At 29.4% G+C, this 20499-nt stretch overlaps 1 protein-coding gene across 1 annotated transcript in view; it reads right to left on the reverse strand.

Annotated features, from left to right (window-relative positions):
• Nucleotides 1-276: 276 nt before the first annotated feature.
• LOC148301098 (neuroligin-4, Y-linked-like) overlaps nt 277-20499 on the reverse strand; it is a gene marked incomplete at its 3' end in the record, with an annotated part of 64028 nt that continues 43805 nt past the window's right edge. Inside the window, exons 3-6 of the mRNA XM_088273828.1 lie at nt 15829-15990; nt 14979-15167; nt 1268-1418; nt 277-408 (exon numbers count right to left, since the gene is read on the reverse strand). Of these exons, the coding sequence (XP_088129954.1) occupies nt 277-408; nt 1268-1418; nt 14979-15167; nt 15829-15990 (634 nt within the window). The remainder of the gene's footprint in view (nt 409-1267; nt 1419-14978; nt 15168-15828; nt 15991-20499) is intronic.

Genomic DNA, 20499 nt, shown 5'->3' on the forward strand with positions numbered 1-20499 from the left:
GTGTTATCTTGATCGTTTACACATGAAGGAAAGGTGATCAGCCCTCCGCTTCAGGTACCAGTCCAGGGTAATATTGAATAAATATGACAGTGAAAAAATCACTTATATTTATTTTACCCCCCTTGGGAATCGAACCCGGGACCTCCAGAACGGTAGCCGAGCTTGCTGACCATTACACTACGGAGGCGGACAAGTTAACATAATAAGTTAACATAATAATTTATCTTTTTCCATGTTTTGGAAGATTTTTTTACATTTTTGGGTGTTTTAACTTACTTGCTAAATAGATTTTTGTATACACCCATGACTTGTGCTGGTTCGTTTGGTATCACAGATCCATCAATAATAGGGCCGAAGGGAGTCATGTACTTCGGGGCCAGTACTCGCACTGCCATTATTTCAGAGAGCCTGAAAAAGAAAGGTTACTTGTAATATCTGATGTCGTATTTTACGATTTGGCAGTCAACGTACTCATAACTCAAGAGAAAAAATACGAAAACTGAGTAATTATCTTCTTTCTGGAAAGATTTTGCTTATTTTATCCATTCAAAATCCTAAAAATAATAATAAAAGATGCGTCCCATTTAAAAAGTAGAGATTTGCGGCGCGTCCTAGGAGGACTAAATACATAGTTAATTTACATATTAAATGTTAAATCAAACACTAATTTTTTGATTTCTTGAATGCTTTCCGCAGATACTTTGTGGCACATTTTTTAAACTTTATAAATTTGAATAACTTTGTTATAACCACTTTTTTATTAAAACAATTTAACCTACCGTCTTCGACAAGAACTTTACCATCATCAGGGTTTATTTCAATTCAAAAACATTAAAATACTCTCACAAGGTTCTTGTCGAAACCGGTAGGTTTAATTGTTTTGATTAAAAAGTGGTTATTACATACTTATGTAATTTTATAAAGTCCAATTATTTAAGTCTATAAGTTATATTTTATTGTTAAAAAATAGATGAAAAATTAATTTTGTGACAATTGTTTCTCCTAGTTATGGCATTTTCAAACGAATGTCATTCATACATATATTACAAAGCAGGGTGGATACAGTCCACAATGTTTGATTGGTACAAGATATCCCAGTTAAAACTTTAGGCAAAAATATGAAATTTCAATACAATTACAAAGGTCAATGATAAACAATCTCTGATAATTGTTTTGTATTCCAGTGTTTACGCATTAGTGTACTCATTTTACATTCATAGTCCACTAATAAATCTAGTGACGTAAACAGAGCTTTAGCGACCCCTACCTCTTCCGTCGCAGGCAGTCCCCCAAGTCGTCGGCCGTCAGGGGGCAGTTAAGGCTCTGCGCGGCCTGCACGGTGAACTGCAGCGGGTTGGAGGTCAGCGCCCAGTCGGAGAGGGCGCTTCCGGACATCAGAATCGCGCGGTGGAACAACCCTAGAGCAGAAAGGGAATGAAAATCTCAAACGACGACCGTGAACGACCGGTTGTATGTATTACACATACTTGACTGAAAAATTACAAATACTTAAAGTAGTAACTTTTTCAACTTCTATTTTTTGATTTACGGTTAGAAATTTCCCATAATCTAAAACACCTTTACACCACTGATTTATTTTGCCCCTGGTAAAAAGAAATCTAGGATGACAATTTGGATTTTACATCACTTTTACATAAGCTACTAATGCTGCATTAGGCACTGAATAGCATCAAAGAAATGTTATATTGGTCGATAATTATATGAAGAATAGGTGATCAATCAGTTCTGCGCCTCACATATCCGTCCAGGTTGATAATGAAAAATCAATATTTTTTTCAATCCCCTCTAGGAACTACTAGACTATGGAGGCAGATACAAACTAGAGTATTGGAGTAAGTCTAAAAATCATTTGAAGGTACTTTACGGTATCGTTGAAAACATTTATAGCATCAAAAATATATAAAAAAAATAATAATGAAGATTTGGAAATAAAACTGTCATTTAATGGTTAGAGTGATCACTTTACATATTATTTACCCATGGTTAATTACCAAATCACTAAAATTACGAACAGTTTAAATATTATATTAATAAAATAATTTATGTAGCGTCATTTTCGTAAAATACTCCACAAGGGCGTTCAAATATCTTGTTAGAGATAGCACCCAATGTTTTTTTTTTTAATTTACTTTATTGGTGACATCTACGATAACACAAAGTAAGTAATTCAGCAAAAATATTCATTAATTGTATTCTTTCATATTTACACTCATTTACAAAATGTTGATTTCAAACAAAATATCATAAAATAATTTATTCCATGAATAGAATCGACAATAACTTTCTTCATATTTGTTGAGATATTAATTAAAGTAAAGGATTTTTAACTATTCTTTTATTACAAATGAATGCACAATACTGATTAAAAGGGAATTAATGTATTAATAAATTTCCAGTAAATTATAAAAAAATATCTTAATTCAGATGTTATCGTAGTTTAAAATACCTGTTCGAATTTAACAAGTTCAATTATAGGGTAATGATTACTCTGTATGAAAATATACGAGGATATGGTTACTGGGTTTTATAAATATATATAAGTCAAAAAATATAGAGACAACTGTTTTTAGGGGTAAGCTTAGATAAGGGTGGGTGAGATCAAACATCAAAATGGCGCGGTCTTACAACCCCAACATGGTAAAAAGGGATGAAAATTTCGCTGCAAAAACATTTTGTGTTTAAAAAAATGCTAGTGGCAATGTTAACTTTAGAAAGTAAGCAGAAATTGCCTACAAGTTATAATGTGTGTTAAGCTGACGAAGGACGATTATTTTTTCTTTTTTATTTTATTTAATAGAGTTAATTTTTTTTTTAAAAATACACTCAAAACTTTCACTGAAGATTGGCTAATTTTTAATGTTCTGTACAAATTGATAGTAAAATAGCTTCTCTTTATGTATTTTATAAGTAATTAAGAAAATAATACAAAGCTGAAAAAAGCATTATCGATATAATTAAAATATGATGTATTTTAGACATGTGGAACAAATAAGTAAATAAAAAATGGCAAACAAATAGATAATGTGAATGCAGTTGGAAAAAGAAGCAGAAGAGGCTGATGAAAACTTGACATGATTAAGTATTTCACCTCAGAATTTAATATTTTATACTTAAGTCGGAATATTGAGGGAATATATGAATATATAGTATGTAGAATAGGTGAACAACGTTTGCAAAGACGTTGTGACGTGATATTTGAAATCTATTTCTATAAAAAAGATTTATCAATTCATACATAAAACCTTTACCATAACTTATATGTAGGTAATTTGTTTTATAAAATATACTTAAATCCACTCAATTTAAATTCATTTGTAAGAAAAGTTTATGTAAAATCAGGATTCTGAACCCCGTCTTTGTTGCGTGTATATATATATGATAGAATGTCGTCTAGCCTCTCACTAGACTGATAATGTTGGTAACCACGAAACCCGGTCACTCTTCAAATAGAATTTGTGTGGAAAATATATATACATTTTATTATAAATGTATGTGTATGTACGTGCGTGTGTGTATTGTTAGAAGTCTTGTTTCGTTATATTGTTCGTGATTTAAGTAATTGGATGACAAAGCTACCTTGATATTCCATTAGAAACGAATATTTCCGGTTGACGGGAACCCATTGAAGAACCTACACCGATTATCAGTACAATACTCGCTCGTCGTTCATCCCCTATTTGTTAACGTTTCCAATCCCATTGTAAAATAAACCGATGTCAGAAAACAATTCCGATTGAGAGTTTGAGAAGACCGAAGTAGATTTTCAATTCGTCGGCTGGAGATAAAACTGAGAAAATTTATTTTTATTGCCGGATTTCACCATTGTGATAGGTTCCTTCACGTCAAATATCCCACTTCTCTTTTATCTTCGAATTTCCTCGGCTTTTTGACGAATGTCTGTAGTTCTTTTGCGGATCCATCGTTCAATTTTTCGAAAATATCAGAAAATTCCCGATACAAATCATATTATCGGTTCTCTCTCTTAGAACTTGGAAAATAAGTTTGGTCTCCTCTGTACATTGGGTGGATTTTTTCCCGGTCTTATTTTTGCCTGTTTCAAATCGAATATTGAATATATATTTTTTGTTTCACTCGCGAGAGAGGGGTGAAAAAGTTCCAGGGCGAGAAACTAAAGCTCAAGTTGTTTTACAATATGTCTCGATGCTGTCAATATTTTTAAGCCGAACTGTCAGACATCTTACGATAATTTTTAAGTAGTTCGCAAAACAACTTATAAACTGTTTTTCATGTTAAATATTTGGTGAATTTGTATATCTATATATATATATATATATATATATATATATATATATATATATATATATATATATATATATATATATATATATATATATATATTTATATATATAAAAGTTAATATTTATATATATTAACAATTGAGAATTCAATAATATGTATATATACATAGCTGACTCAAAATAATATAAACATTACAATTTTTTGATCGTTATCATGTTTTTTTTTCAATAATTATAATGCGTTTTCAGTACAATTTTCATTTAAAGTGAACTTTACTTCAAAAGATAACTAATTACTCGTTAAACCGAAATATCTTTCACGAGGTAACTAAACAGACAAATTAAACTTAATATACTTTTGGAACATCGCTGAAAATGTAGTCGTGAATTTGGAAGAAATTAGCTGAAATAGTTTTGAGTAATCTTGTATGGAGCGATGTTCGTTGTTTGTTTTCGTATTTATAAAACGTAAGTACATCATTTCCTAGCAAAGCTCAAAGCTCACAAAGAACATAATAAAACTGAGATACGTAACATCATAAGCCTGTTAGAATATTGTGGAATTAGTATGCAAATTGCCGACAATTCTACTGCGTACGTCCGTTCGTTTACGAATACGAACAATCATTTTATTAAATTAGTATTGTATGTATCGTCTTGTTCATACAAAACATGTAATATAATGGTTTGAGTTTTCATCCATAATTTGGTAGAAATGCGTCTAAATGCTCACAAAAGACTCGATTGTTTCATTAATTGTTTACAAAATTAATGGTTTTACGTTTTGTTGTGTATAGTTCAGTGTTCAGTCAATGTACACTTAGCATGAATAGTAAAATGTGGTTTGGTAAAACGATTATTTCAATTTAAATTGGAGTCATTAACAAGTTCATAGGTTTTGTAAAGGGTTTTATGAACAAATTGAGAGCTCATATAGAAATGTGTTCGAGTTACACAAATAACGCATTTAAGCGCTGAAGCATTGGTATAAAAAAAGATTTATAGAAAAAAGAGCATGCCACCTATAATCCTCTAGTTAAACACTTATTCCAAATTCTATTCAAATATTATTAAGGAAAACTTTTCATCCGCGAGCGATCGTTGCAATTTATAAACAATTTATCGATGATTTTCTAGCCGAAAAAGGTTTACAAATCATAATTTTGGAATCATCATGGAAACTAGTACTCATATATTTTTACCGAATCTAGTTGGTTTGGTATGAGATCGGCTGCAAAAGAAACCGGCCATATCTCTGTAGACGTTTTTTTTAATAAATATTAGAATTAATCGCATTAAAAAAAAAAAAATTTTCGCATATTGAATAAAAAAATCTTACTCTTATACTTTCAATAACTATTTCCAAACTATAAATGTTTATTTATTGACTTGGCGTTTAATTTGTAGAACTCCATTTTAATTTATGGATTAATTTTAAATCAAACACAGATTTTTTGAGTCTACTAAGTTGTATTTTATTAACAAAAAACACATAAAAAAATTTATTGTGACAATTGTTTAGCCTTGTTAGGGCATTATCAAACGAACGACATTCGTTTGATAATGCCCTAACAAGGCGAAACAATTGTCACAATATAATTTTTTTTGTGTTTTTTGTTAATAAAATACAACTTAGTAGACTCAAAAAAATCTGTGTTTGATTTAAAATTAATACATAAACATATACTATAAATGTTTTTCAAATAAGACTATTTTTTTTTATTTACAAACTGTGTTGAAAGCAAATAAAATCAATTATGTCAAATGTCACCTGGGTTCAAAAAAAATAACCCACAGTTTATATTTCATTAGTTGTTAAGGCACAGCACTAAGAAAAATATGTATTCACTGAAATCCCTTTTTATACGGTTTTGAAATAAGAAGGGGCGAAAAACAAGATATTTCATCAAACAATCAGTAGCTCTAATTTGGAATTTCATCCCTTGCATAAACTAACTACTCAGTGTTGTGCGCAGAGAGGTATGCAAAATGAAATTAGGTGGTTTTTATTAATATTTAATTTTTAAAATAAAATTAAGATAATAAAGGGAATAATATTATTTGGTTGGTTTTATTTTGAATAAATTATTAAACAAGAAAATACATCCACCACCTTAATTTTGACTTCACCATAGTTTTTTTTTATACAGTATAGTGTGAACTTATCTACCGTGCAAATTGACAATTAATTTATCTTATTTTAAATAAATAATACGAATTACATTTCATATTATATTCACATTTTAGTTTTCATCTCACTCCAGAATTCAGTTTTAAAAGGGTTCAAATTAAACTATTCTAGTAGTAGATTCGTATTAAAGGTACATATCTGTTTTTTATGTTCGTAAACGTTTTACGTTTAAGGTATTACGAAGCTTTAAAGACGGACTTACAGAGATTTGTAGGAACACTTTATTACTTGTTCTAGAAAATTGAATGGAGGTTTACTACCGTCCTTAAAACACTATTTCCATTTAAACATAATAAAATCCTCCGTACCATATTACGACGTTTTCACGTTTAAAAAATAAACAAATAATGCGATGGTAAAATTTTGTTGAAGATTTAGTGACTAGAAAATAGGCAGACAGCGTTCATCTCGCATAAGGTGTAATAATTAAATACTTGCTCAGTATTTCATTTATATGAAAATAATGTCTCGTAAAAAATAGTTTCGCTTTTTTCCATCCTTGAAATTAAATAAATGTTAGTAAATAAATAAAAATTAAAAAAATTTCAACATAGATGAAAATGAGTTATAAAGTAAATAGTGCTAATTAAATAATTGCTTAATAAATTATTTTACTGGAAATTGATGTCCTGTAAAGCTATGTATTGTTATTTTCCATCTTTTTAATTAAATATCATTTAATAAAACAAAAGATAATTTAACATATTTTAATATAGACGAAAATTAATTTGAAAGTTTAGGCATTTGCAGGACTAACAATCAGTAGTAGGAATTTTTGACATTCATTTTTGCACTTTATTTCATGATGGTAGAAACATTCATGAAATTAAATGCATAAAGTAATCACTTAATCCAAACTTTATCAGGTCGTAAGCTCTGTAAATGCTCAGTATCAATATTCTTCTTCATGTATGTTAAAAGTATCGATAAAATATCTTGATATGAAAAACACATGAGTGAAATAAAATCCAAAAAATTTTAACAATAAAATTGGAAAAACTGAAATTATTATAATGTAACGAGCTGCTGTGGATCAGTTCGGTTAAATGAAAATGAAAAACTTTGCATATAAAAACACGTGTATATTCAATTGCAACGTAGGCATAAAACTTCAAAATGATCAGAGAATGGTTTTGGTAGATTGAAGGTTTTGAACAAACGAACATTTTACATATTTATTTGAATTTATTGAATTAATTTACGATGAGATAGAAAATAAATAAATCAAAATTAAATAAAGAAACTGATTAAAAAATGTAAAAAGAAATATTTAAAATAAAAAGAAAATGATAAAAACAAATTAGATAAGAAGAGAGAGAGAATACCCTTATCCGCACCCTAATGGTGCATAGGGCACTGTGACATATAAACGCAGTGTTATCTTGATCGTTCACACATGAAGGAAATGTGATCAGCCCTCCGGTTCAGGTACCAGACCAATGTTGAATAAATAGTAGAGTAAAACAATCATTCGTATTTATTTTAACCCCCTGGGAATCGAACACGGGACCTCCAGAACGGTAGCCGAGCGCGCTGACCATTACCCTACGGAGGAGGACAAAAATAAGATAAAGTGAAAAGAAAAGTTTTAATTTATTTTATAGCTCGTTTTCTTTAGAAACTGGCAGCAAATTCGTTTCCAAGCACTGTGACAAACTTCCCTGCCCATTTACGTTAGTTTAAGGAAAATGTCAGTAAGTTCGTGCATTTACGAGTGTTTTCGCCATTTTACAGTTCCATATTGATGCATCTCCAGCTTAAGATCGCCTTGCACGTTTGGCCGCCTGCCGAATCGTCGAACATAATGTTTATGGATCAGTTACAGATTATTTCAGGTAAAACAGCTTTTAACAGCGCTCCGAAATCAATTTTTAGGTCAAGTCGTCAGCCTTATCCACTTTCATAATACTACGGTGTAGGAACGTTTCGGTTAAAATCACCCCACAGATTTTCTAAAATGTCTCACGTAACTTTTTACGCTAATACTTGCCGGGTGATATAAAAAATACTTTTCCGGACAATTTGAAATTTGATTTAACGTATTCATGACGAATATTGCTTTTAAAAGCATTTAATCCTGCCTGCAAGCGATGCATTGATTGGATTTACTAAATAAATTCAAATTTACAATACTTTGAGTGTGTCCAAATACTTATTGACAAATCTGGGTTATCTCCAATTATAGGAGTTATTTTTTATATTATTTTTTGACATCTCAACACAGATGAAGAAGAATATGGAAGTCTGGGCATTAAAAGGGGTTAGGCTGATTTAAGTGAGATCACTTTACTCACGTGTTACATTCACCAATTCTACCCATGATTATCAACCACACTACCTAAAATTTTCGAAACTTCTAAACGTATTGTTTAATTTCGAAACAAACTGTTTTAATTAACTAGAATTACTAGAATTTCTCATTTAGAGATATCTTTGATGAGATGAGAGAAGCTTTTTACTAAGCAGAAACTCTTTCATTTATATGTGAGGTCTAAATCCTGGATTATATTCACACACTCGAGAAACGCCAGGAAATATTCTTTTTAATTTGATTTTTAGCATAATTCGACAGTTAGTACATTTACAACATTTTGAGATGTTGAAATGTTGATATTTAAAAAATAATAAGAAATTACTCTTAATAGGAGATAATCCAGATTTGCGATCAAATATTTGGACGCCCTCAAAATACTATTAATTTATTTATTTTATTTTTAAAAATATATGTAATAATTTATGAAAAGATTCGAAAATTTAATGATAAAATCTCATCACGAAATGCAACTGAGAGCTTTCTCTGCTGCATCCTTTAGTGAATAAAACAGCATTCCTTGCTTCCTTTTTGTCTCTCGCCCTAACTGCGTATTACAATTTCTAGAATTATTTTAATGCCAACTGCAGATGAAAACAAAATAATTTTCCTTGCTCCAAAGCTCCGTTTCTGGCAGTCACCTAAAAACGGTACACTAAACTGCACATTCATTCGCAATGGTGATGTCTTAACGCATTTAGCCCAAATTGCATTCGGCGTTTTAATGCCAAAACAAAACTTAATAAAAAATTAACCACGCATAAGTGTCGAGAAATGATAAATTATGCACTTAACGAAAAAAAAACATATTCTCAGTATTTAAGTTGTTTTTGGAGAAATCCCAAATGAACTTAGTTTTGTTTTATGTCATTAAACTGCCATTTTAGGGAACATGTATTTTTTCCTTTAAATAACAAACATAAAAAATACATTTTTGTGTTTATTAGTGAGGAAAATGACTAGTTTAGACAGCTACAGATGTTCTTGTCAACAGCGTGAAATAAAAATTTAACACACCTTGTTTCTCCGCAGGGGTAGCCAGAGAAAATATAACGCCACACCACCCTATCTTTGCAAACAATTTTTACTTTTAACACTTTCATATTCGATGATTTTTCCAATTATTCCGACTCCAGACCTGACCACAACAAAGTTTTATTCGGTCTTCTTCTGTTAAAATCTTATTACTTTCGTTTTATTGTTGTTTTTCCTCTCCATCCAACATGCCCAAAATATTTCACTACGCCTTTTTTTATATTTATTGATAATGCTTATCTCTGCCTTGTATTCTAACCTTGTTTCACCATTCAAACATCTATCATACATCTTTTTTGATGCCTAAACGTCTGAAAGATCGTTTTTTGACTGCATCCAGTCAAAATCCAATCGTAATAATCGGATTACGATACTAAAAATACCTATTTTTAGGTTACAATTTAAATATAATCAAAAACCGTTTCAGCCATTAATGAGTGTTTTGACTATGAATTAGCATGACTTGATTCTTAAACTACATTTGTTTTCCTTAACAGTTTATAAATAAAAACAGATCTCATTGTATTTTTGAAAAAATCTCTTTTTTTCAGAAGAGTTTTATAAGTACAAAGAATTAATGCCAGAAACACAAATTGTAAAATTATTTTCAATATTATGTTGCATTCTTTTATTATCAATAAATTATTACAACAGTATAAGAGCAAAACGTGAATTGAAATTTTCAATTGAAATATTCGTATTTAATATTCATAGCGACCACATATTTTATTTCGAACGCGGTGCTGATCTATTAATGATTCGTTAATTTATTAACAAGGTTCCTCTTTTCAATAAATCATAATGACAATACGGTACATACAAATAATTCCAGAAGATCGATACTTTTCAACAGTTTGTAATTTATAATATTATCGTCCTCACTGTTCAATATAATTATTTTCAATGATTAAAGACAAGTGTTTTCTTTAATCATTGTAACATGTCTTACCACAAAGTTAATGCCAAAACAATCAATAAAATATAATTCTTTTCAATTAAAAATCTTTAAAAAAAAAAAATAATTGTACCACTGAAGGATGATTATCAAGATATAACAAAAATTTCTAAACATGGACGAAAAAATAAAAAGAAAAAGGAACTTTACGTCTGGTTATTTCAATTGACCTTTTATGGCTTTCCTTAGTAAATATTGAATTGAGCAAGTAATTTAAATTTAAAAATTAAATAAAATAAATTTTAAATGTTTGACAAGCTAAAAACCATCAATGATATTTTGTAAAACATAACTAACAAGACTACCAAACTTTATAATAGTTTTTTTAGAACTTTTTTAGTTCTCAAAACTTGTTATGCTTACATAAATAAACACGTAAGTCTTCTCATACAAGTATGTATTTTATTTATTTGTTTGAATCATAATTTTTCAATTTGTTTGAATCAACAAAAAGGATTTGGGAAATCAATTAATAAAATAACCCAGTAATGATATTATTTTAATTTCATTAATTGATTCGGCAGTCACTTTGTGGTAAAATCTATCCATTTTTAATTAATGTTTTACTTAGTAAATACCACTATTTCTTAAAATCTACTGTGACACGTGTTTCGATGCATTCCGCATCATTTTCAAACACCGTATGTGAAGCTAATTCTAAACTTTAGAGTTGGGTCCTTGGGACGTTGAAGGTTGAAGAGGGGGTAGTAGCTGTTTCTTATTTTTATTTATTAATTAAATTTTTATTTTTATTTTTATTTCTTATCAGAGGGAACATAGACAAAAGGGGGGAGGCTTTAGTCATTGTCATATTGTTAATTATGGGTTTATTGTTATTTATATTCTTATGAATTTCTATTGTTTCAAAATGCTGCAGTTTATGGCTTTTCGTATTGATTATTTTTAGGATTTCTACGTTGTTGTGGTTAAATTTGTGATCATTATCTATTAAATGGTTAGCGAATTCCGAAAAATTATTATTTCTCAAACATAATTCATGTTCCCTGATTCTTGTTTTGAATTTTCGGGAAGTCATACCAATATACGAGCTTCCACAGTCGCAGTTTAATTTATATATGCCACTATTGTCCAATATATTTTCAGGATTATTTTGTGTTTTAAAGATTTTAGTTAAATTATTTTTTGTGTAAAATGCTGGTTTTATATTATTTGGGAATTTTTTGGTAATTTTATGTGATGTTTTATTTATGTAAATGATTCTTTTCCAGTTGGTTTTTACTTTTTCACTATACGTATCGGCTGAGTAGAGAAATGTTTTTGTTAAAATCTTTTTATTTTTACGCGCCAATATCGCGTCTATTATATTTGGGTTATAACCGTTATTGTAAGCAATTTGTTTAATTGTATTTATTTCTCTTTTGAACTTATTGTCATTTAATGGGAATTGTAGTGCTCTATGGATCATGGAGTTAAAGCTAGCTAGTTTATGATTAAGTGGATGGGCTGAACAAGAGGGAATTACAGTATCTGTATGTGTGGGCTTACGATATACATCAAAAGTAATTTTTTTATCTATAATTTCTAAACTGAGGTCTAAGAAATTGATTTGTTTACCTCCGTTATTTTCTAATGTAAATTGTATTTTATCGTTAAATATATTGATAAAATTTAGAAAGGAATCCAATTGTCTTGTTGTTCCTTCCCAAATTACCAATATATCGTCAACGTACCTGAACCAGTTTTTTACAAATTTGAGTAGGGGATGCTTAGACTTAAAGATTTCATTCTCTAAGTTATTTATGAAAATGTCCGCAAGAATTGGGGACAAAGGAGATCCCATGGGTAAGCCGTTAGATTGGACATATATTTTATTATTGAAATTAAAATAATTCTGATTAGTGCATACATCTAGTAGTTTAAGCATCTCCTTTACAATGCTTTTATCTAAAGGTGAGGCCTTTAGTAAGTTGTTGACAATTCTTTTGCAATCGTTCACCGGTACATTAGTAAATAGGTTCACGATGTCAAAAGAAATTAGTTTGGAATTGTCTAAAATTTCTATGTCTTTCAATCTGTCAATTAATTCGAAACTATTTTTAATTGTATAACTAGGTGTGAAAATGTGGTTAAAATTTAGCATATGATTTAGCACATGTGGGAAGCTACAATTCAATCAACACGTGGCAAGGAACCCGAGACCTCCCCGCCTGTATGGATTGCCAAAGTTACATAAACAATGCATCCCAATACGTCCCGTCGTCCCTACCTTCTCTGCGCCTAATTATTATTTGTCTAAAAAATTAAATCATATGCTAAATTTTAACCACATTTTCACACCTAGTTATACAATTAAAAATAGTTTCGAATTAATTGACAGATTGAAAGACATAGAAATTTTAGACAATTCCAAACTAATTTCTTTTGACATCGTGAACCTATTTACTAATGTACCGGTGAACGATTGCAAAAGAATTGTCAACAACTTACTAAAGGCCTCACCTTTAGATAAAAGCATTGTAAAGGAGATGCTTAAACTACTAGATGTATGCACTAATCAGAATTATTTTAATTTCAATAATAAAATATATGTCCAATCTAACGGCTTACCCATGGGATCTCCTTTGTCCCCAATTCTTGCGGACATTTTCATAAATAACTTAGAGAATGAAATCTTTAAGTCTAAGCATCCCCTACTCAAATTTGTAAAAAACTGGTTCAGGTACGTTGACGATATATTGGTAATTTGGGAAGGAACAACAAGACAATTGGATTCCTTTCTAAATTTTATCAATATATTTAACGATAAAATACAATTTACATTAGAAAATAACGGAGGTAAACAAATCAATTTCTTAGACCTCAGTTTAGAAATTATAGATAAAAAAATTACTTTTGATGTATATCGTAAGCCCACACATACAGATACTGTAATTCCCTCTTGTTCAGCCCATCCACTTAATCATAAACTAGCTAGCTTTAACTCCATGATCCATAGAGCACTACAATTCCCATTAAATGACAATAAGTTCAAAAGAGAAATAAATACAATTAAACAAATTGCTTACAATAACGGTTATAACCCAAATATAATAGACGCGATATTGGCGCGTAAAAATAAAAAGATTTTAACAAAAACATTTCTCTACTCAGCCGATACGTATAGTGAAAAAGTAAAAACCAACTGGAAAAGAATCATTTACATAAATAAAACATCACATAAAATTACCAAAAAATTCCCAAATAATATAAAACCAGCATTTTACACAAAAAATAATTTAACTAAAATCTTTAAAACACAAAATAATCCTGAAAATATATTGGACAATAGTGGCATATATAAATTAAACTGCGACTGTGGAAGCTCGTATATTGGTATGACTTCCCGAAAATTCAAAACAAGAATCAGGGAACATGAATTATGTTTGAGAAATAATAATTTTTCGGAATTCGCTAACCATTTAATAGATAATGATCACAAATTTAACCACAACAACGTAGAAATCCTAAAAATAATCAATACGAAAAGCCATAAACTGCAGCATTTTGAAACAATAGAAATTCATAAGAATATAAATAACAATAAACCCATAATTAACAATATGACAATGACTAAAGCCTCCCCCCTTTTGTCTATGTTCCCTCTGATAAGAAATAAAAATAAAAATAAAAATTTAATTAATAAATAAAAATAAGAAACAGCTACTACCCCCTCTTCAACCTTCAACGTCCCAAGGACCCAACTCTAAAGTTTAGAATTAGCTTCACATACGGTGTTTGAAAATGATGCGGAATGCATCGAAACACGTGTCACAGTAGATTTTAAGAAATAGTGGTATTTACTAAGTAAAACATTAATTAAAAATGGATATTATTTTAATTTATTTTCCAATTCTTTGAAAATAACGTGGGATTAATCGTAACACGTGACACAATAGATGTTTTAGAAATACTATTTGATATTTAAATTGAAAATGTATTTCCCGTATTTAAAAAAATTATAATTTAAAATTTTAACTTAAAATAATCTGATATCATTATTCATCAAAAAATTACAAAAGCTCAAAATTTTTAACAAATAACATAATATTTTTAACTTTGTACTATGGTTATATAATAATCTCCTTATCATTCACCATTCACTTTGTGTAAAACCAAAATGTGGTATTCGAAAATTTGAATGGTAATGAGAGTGTTAGTATAATAATAGGATGTGTAAACATGATATTCAGAATATCGGAGTATTACCGTTGGCGACGGGAGACACCATCAGGAAGTTGGCGCAAGCAGCTCCTGTTCCATGTCCAGCGAGAGTGACGGAGCCAGGATCTCCGTGGAAGGCTGCTATGTTATCCTTCACCCACTGGAGAGCAGCCACTTGGTCCAGCAGACCGAAGTTGCCTATGGTGTGCTCTGAAATGCTTGGCTTCATGAAACCTGAAACGAAAGCAGACGGGGTTGAAATTAAATCCATTTGTTTTTTTTGTTTTTTTTTTATTTATTTATTTATTTATTGATTTGGCGTTTAATTTGTAGAACTCCGTTTTAATTTATGTTTTAATTTTAAATCAAACCAAGATTTTTTGAGTCTACTAAGTTGTATTTTATTAACAAAAACACAAAAATAAATATATATGTATATTGTGACAATTGTTTCGCTTTGTAATAAAATATATACAACTTAGTTGACTCAAAAATCTGTGTTTGATTTAAAATAAATACATAAATCCATTCGTGTTGGCAATTATAAACTGCCGTTCTACGTGTCTCGTATGATGACTGTCAATTTTCAACTTATTGGCAGAGACCTCTATGGAATATATTTTTATTAATTACTCAACTAAACCATAGATGGTGCTGAGAAACGGCATGTGAAAAGTCAGTTAAAATATAAAAAATTAGTATGTTACATACTTATCAATCATGGGCAGAATGTGAAATGTTACGTGTGTGATCACTTAAACCAGGTTATGACAGGTCGTGACATTTCCATATTCTTCTTTATCTATGCTGAGATATCAATATAAATAATTTCTAAGTTGACAAACCGAGATTTGTAAACAAAGATTTGAATATACTGCAAAATTATTTCCCTTACCTAAAATTCCCAGTCTGAAATTAATAGTGACGACGATGATCTGTCCGTAGGCTGCGAGGACTGTTCCATCATAAGGATTTCCAGAATTCCACTCGAAGGACTCTCCGTGGATGAAAATCATAACAGGATATTTCCTGTTATTTCCGTAAGGTGAATAGCCTTCTGAAAAAAACGATTAAAAAAATTAAATTTTAAATTTAAATTATTTTTTTAAATTATTCAGATTACTAAATTACAGTGTTATTTAGTTATCTGAAAAAAAAGTAATTTTTTTTAATGTATTGTTATTTATTTTTTTACATTTAGGTCAGCATTAAGATTTGAATTAAGTTCGTTTGAAGAAAGACATACATAAAAAAAATGTAAAACGCCCATAAGACGATATTTTATAAAAATGGAAGTACCTATTTAAATAATGAATATGATTATTATAATTATTTTTATTTAATTGCAAGGAAAATATATGTATACTTGCAAGTAAATGCATGGCGTGATTTGTCGAAATGATGTATAATATACTTTAAATATTAAAACAAAGCATATGCAAAATACTACTTTTTAATTTATTAATGTAAATAACACAAGTTTTGAGAATGACGGATGTTTTTAACATGTGAAAATACATAGGTACTGTTAGTGAGAACGACTTTAGTTCTCGAAACTAGTCATGTTTCCATTAACGATCTCAAAAAGTGGTATTTTACCATACAAATATTTGGTTTTTACATATAAATCCAAATTATATTTCACTAAGTTAATACCGAATCAAATAATAATATACATATGCATTGTAAACTTTTAAATTAATAAGAAATTTAAATACCACAGCACTTATTCTTTTCTGAACCTTAGCCGCACACAATGATACACATGACACAGCGGTTGATCGATGTGGTGTTGACTTCATCGTTAATTTTACGTTAATTGTAAGTTAAAAGTCGTGTGCTTCAGATACTATTGAAGGGTAGATCAATTAAATTTTAAATACAAAATGGTACAAAAAAACGTTAATTCTAATTTGTTACATTCAAATCGTGTATATCTTCTTCTTTTTTCACACATCATTGATTTGATATAGCGTCAACGTGATTGTTTTTAAAAATGAATAAAGAGTGACCTGTATCGTATTCCAGGTTCATTGGTATAGGAGTTAAATACATAGTGCAAAAAATGTATTTTTCAGTTTCGACTAACGAAGGGTTAATTTATTTGGGTAATAAAATTAACTCATGATTCAATAATGACACAGTAAAAATAAATAAACAAAACTTTTGAATAATAATTTGTAAATCTCCATACAATGACTTTATTTATTTTGTTTCCCCTTTGTCTTCCGATCGTATCGTCTCTCTTTATAAATTTGAATCACGAACGGTCGTTCCAAATACAAACGTGACTCGCATTTGTGATTGGCTGACGGAATCAATCGCGCCGCCAACCAGAGATTTAGTATTTGAATTTTTTTTAAACTCGAAGCAATAAAAAAATGACACCGAATTCCGTTGATTGAATTTCAATGCTAATTCAGTTGAATTTTTCACATTTAGTTTGAAAATTAAATTTAGTTTTTTGAAAATGCGAAAGCTGAACTGGCATTACACTACGCAGTCCTGGTTCCGACCCTAATGTTTGAAAGTGAAACATGGAGTTGGCAAAAGAAGGATGAAAGTAGACTGAATGCAGTCAAAATTCGATCTCTCTGAAGAATGTGCGACAAAACGATGTATGATAGATTTTCGAATAGTGAATTAAGGAAGTAATGCAAAGCTGAGAGAAGCATTATCGATAAAATTAAGAAAGGTGTGTTGAGATGGTGTGGACATTTAGAACGAATGAGTGAGGAAAGAACGGTAAAAAAATATGAGGCGAATGTATTTGGAAAAAGGAGCAGAGGAAGACCAAGAAAAACTTGGTACGATCAGGTATGCCAAATACTTGAAAGCGGTCAGGTTAGGAGTCGAAACAATCGGCGGGTATGTATGAGGAGATGCATGAACGTGGAAGAGGCGAAGAATGTTTGCAAAAACAGAGTGGTGTGGCATTATATTATCTGTGCCTACCCCTGCGGAGAAGATGCTTTGGACACATTCAAAATGTTTTTAAATTTTTTGTTATTGAGTTGATTATACGTACGTCAATACATAGAACATGTCCTGCCATAAAAATCAACACATTTTGAGTTTTGGCTTTTATTTTTTCTCTTGTCAAATCAAAGGTTTGTTTTTTACTGAATAACGAAATATAAAATTCAGAAGAAAGCTTCGTACTGTGTGTTCGAAAAATCAAAATCCGTGTAATTCAATAAAAAATTACGGATTTCATTTAGAATTTTACCATATAAAAAATGTAAAACTCGAAAAGGATAATAGGAAAAACAAAGTAATATAATTCAAGGATACACCTTAACAGCCGAGATATAATAAATTTAAAAAATGGAGTGGCTTCCTGGGGGTGGAGGATATTGTGTAAAGCTTTCTTGACGAATAAGGTGTATACAAAATCAATTGATAAAGTAAACTTTGACTTTCTCTCGTTCTCGAAAAACCCTAAAGCTCTTCGGTTATTCGGATATCCAACCTTTCTCCATTGAATGCTCTCCTGTAATATTTAGTACTGATCTAAACCAAATAAAATACTACAGTAAAAACACAACGAATTTCATTATTTCAAAGTGTTTTATTGTCAGGTGTCTATTCTAATGAAAACAATTGAAAGGGTCTTTGAATCTTGACTGTTTTTAAGATAGAAAATAATATAGACATTTATAAATTAAATAAAATATGTTTGAAATTTACTTACATCTTCAAATAAGATATTATGATGACCAAATAAATATTTTTAATTTCATTTAAACTTGAATATCTTAGTTGGTCAGATAATACAATAAAAAATGTTGTAAATTAAAAACAAAAAATAAACATAAATGTCGTAAGGAGGAGAAAAAAACTAAAAATAAAAATAAATATATCTTTTTCCATTTTTGGGGTTATGCAAACTTCTGAGGTTCAAAAGTTTAAACGTTTTATAAAATAAAAAAAATAATAAATGTAAATAGTATAAAATAAACAACTGAAAGACTAAAAGCAGCAACAATACACTAATAGTAAAAGGAGATGGAATTCATAATGTGCATGTATGTGTGTGTGTGTGTGTGTTTGTGTGTGCGTGTGTGTGCTAGTGTTTTTTTTTTAAATCTTAAAAAAATCTTATTTAAAATCAATAAATATTTAGTAAAATGTAAATTTGTTTATTTATTTTAAAGGAAATATTCAAATAACGGTAAATATACGTATAAGCATGTGAATCATTGTTTTTTTAGTAATAATATAATTACTTGGACAAATAAAAATTTAAGCTTATTCAAATAAATATTTATTATTATTTTATTAAATATAGGTCAAATATCAAATAATTTATTTTAGGTAAGGTTATTCCTATTTTATTTAATTTTGAATCATCCAAATGGTTCCAGCATAAATTATTCATATGACGTAAATTTTATATTTTCACCGTCACACTTGTGCGCTCACGCTCTCAGTTCACTTGCTTTGTATCAGTATCGAATAACTTAATTATTAAGGGTAACAAATTATGCTTCTGATCCGCTGAAAGAGCTTTTGGTATCTCATTTCAAAACGAGGTAAGTTTGTGATTTCTAAACTGCTTTATAGTAATGGTCCTTTTATTTCAAATATGTTATAAAATGAAGAATCACAAAACGAATATATAAATATGTTTTGAATATCGAAAGCATTAACTTTGTGGATCATATTGATAAATTATTTTGAGAAATAAAAAAAACATTGTTTTTTGATCCACTCACATTTTTATTCACAACCAACTTGTTTCGGCAACAACCTGTTGCCCTCTTCAGGGTTTAATGTACAAAACTAGTTGGTTGTTTGTAAAAATGTGAGTGGATCAAAAAACAAAGTCTTTTTGTTTCTCAAAATAATATTTTAATAAGTATTATTTTTTTATAAATCATTTTTTCCTTAATCATATTAACTTAATCATATTGGTCTTTATGTCTTATTTTCTTTATACCTCATTGTAATTCATAAAATAAAATAAAACTATTTTTTAAACCTTAAAATATAGCAAAATATAAAAATAGAAAAAGGTGTTTTCTTAGTCATATTATTTTTCATTTACTGATTTTGAAGTCACTTATGGCAATATCTATCCAATTTTTAATTTAATTTTTACTTGACAAATGCCGATGTTTCTTTTAATCTATTGCGACACATGTTTCGGTGAATTCCGCATCATTTTCAAACATAGTATTTGAATGCAGTGTTGAAAAATGATTAGCAATGCATCATAACATGTGTCAAAATAGTTATAAAGAAACAGTGGTACATACCAAATTAAATTTGAATTAAAAATAATAGTATTATTGTTTTAATCAACTTGCAAGGAGATGGTGCAAAGGCTACCACGCCGCAACTGACGCCGTATTAATTTGTTCATCAACAATATGTCTGTAACATGTTTTGTTTTCAATAGTTATAAAAACACTTTTAACAACAGTCCCTTATTCCAAATGAATGGTTTCATAATAGTTTTAAAGTACTTTTATGCAAATATTTAAAACTTTTTTTTTAAATGTAACTTACGAGGTTTTGCACAACTGATAAATATCGTTAGCGAATCGTGCTATGTTGCTAT

Source organism: Brachycentrus maculatus, unplaced genomic scaffold (assembly GCF_059751285.1).
Source record: "Brachycentrus maculatus isolate JH-2025_06_01 unplaced genomic scaffold, ASM5975128v1 h1tg000610l, whole genome shotgun sequence".
Taxonomy (NCBI): domain Eukaryota; kingdom Metazoa; phylum Arthropoda; class Insecta; order Trichoptera; family Brachycentridae; genus Brachycentrus; species Brachycentrus maculatus.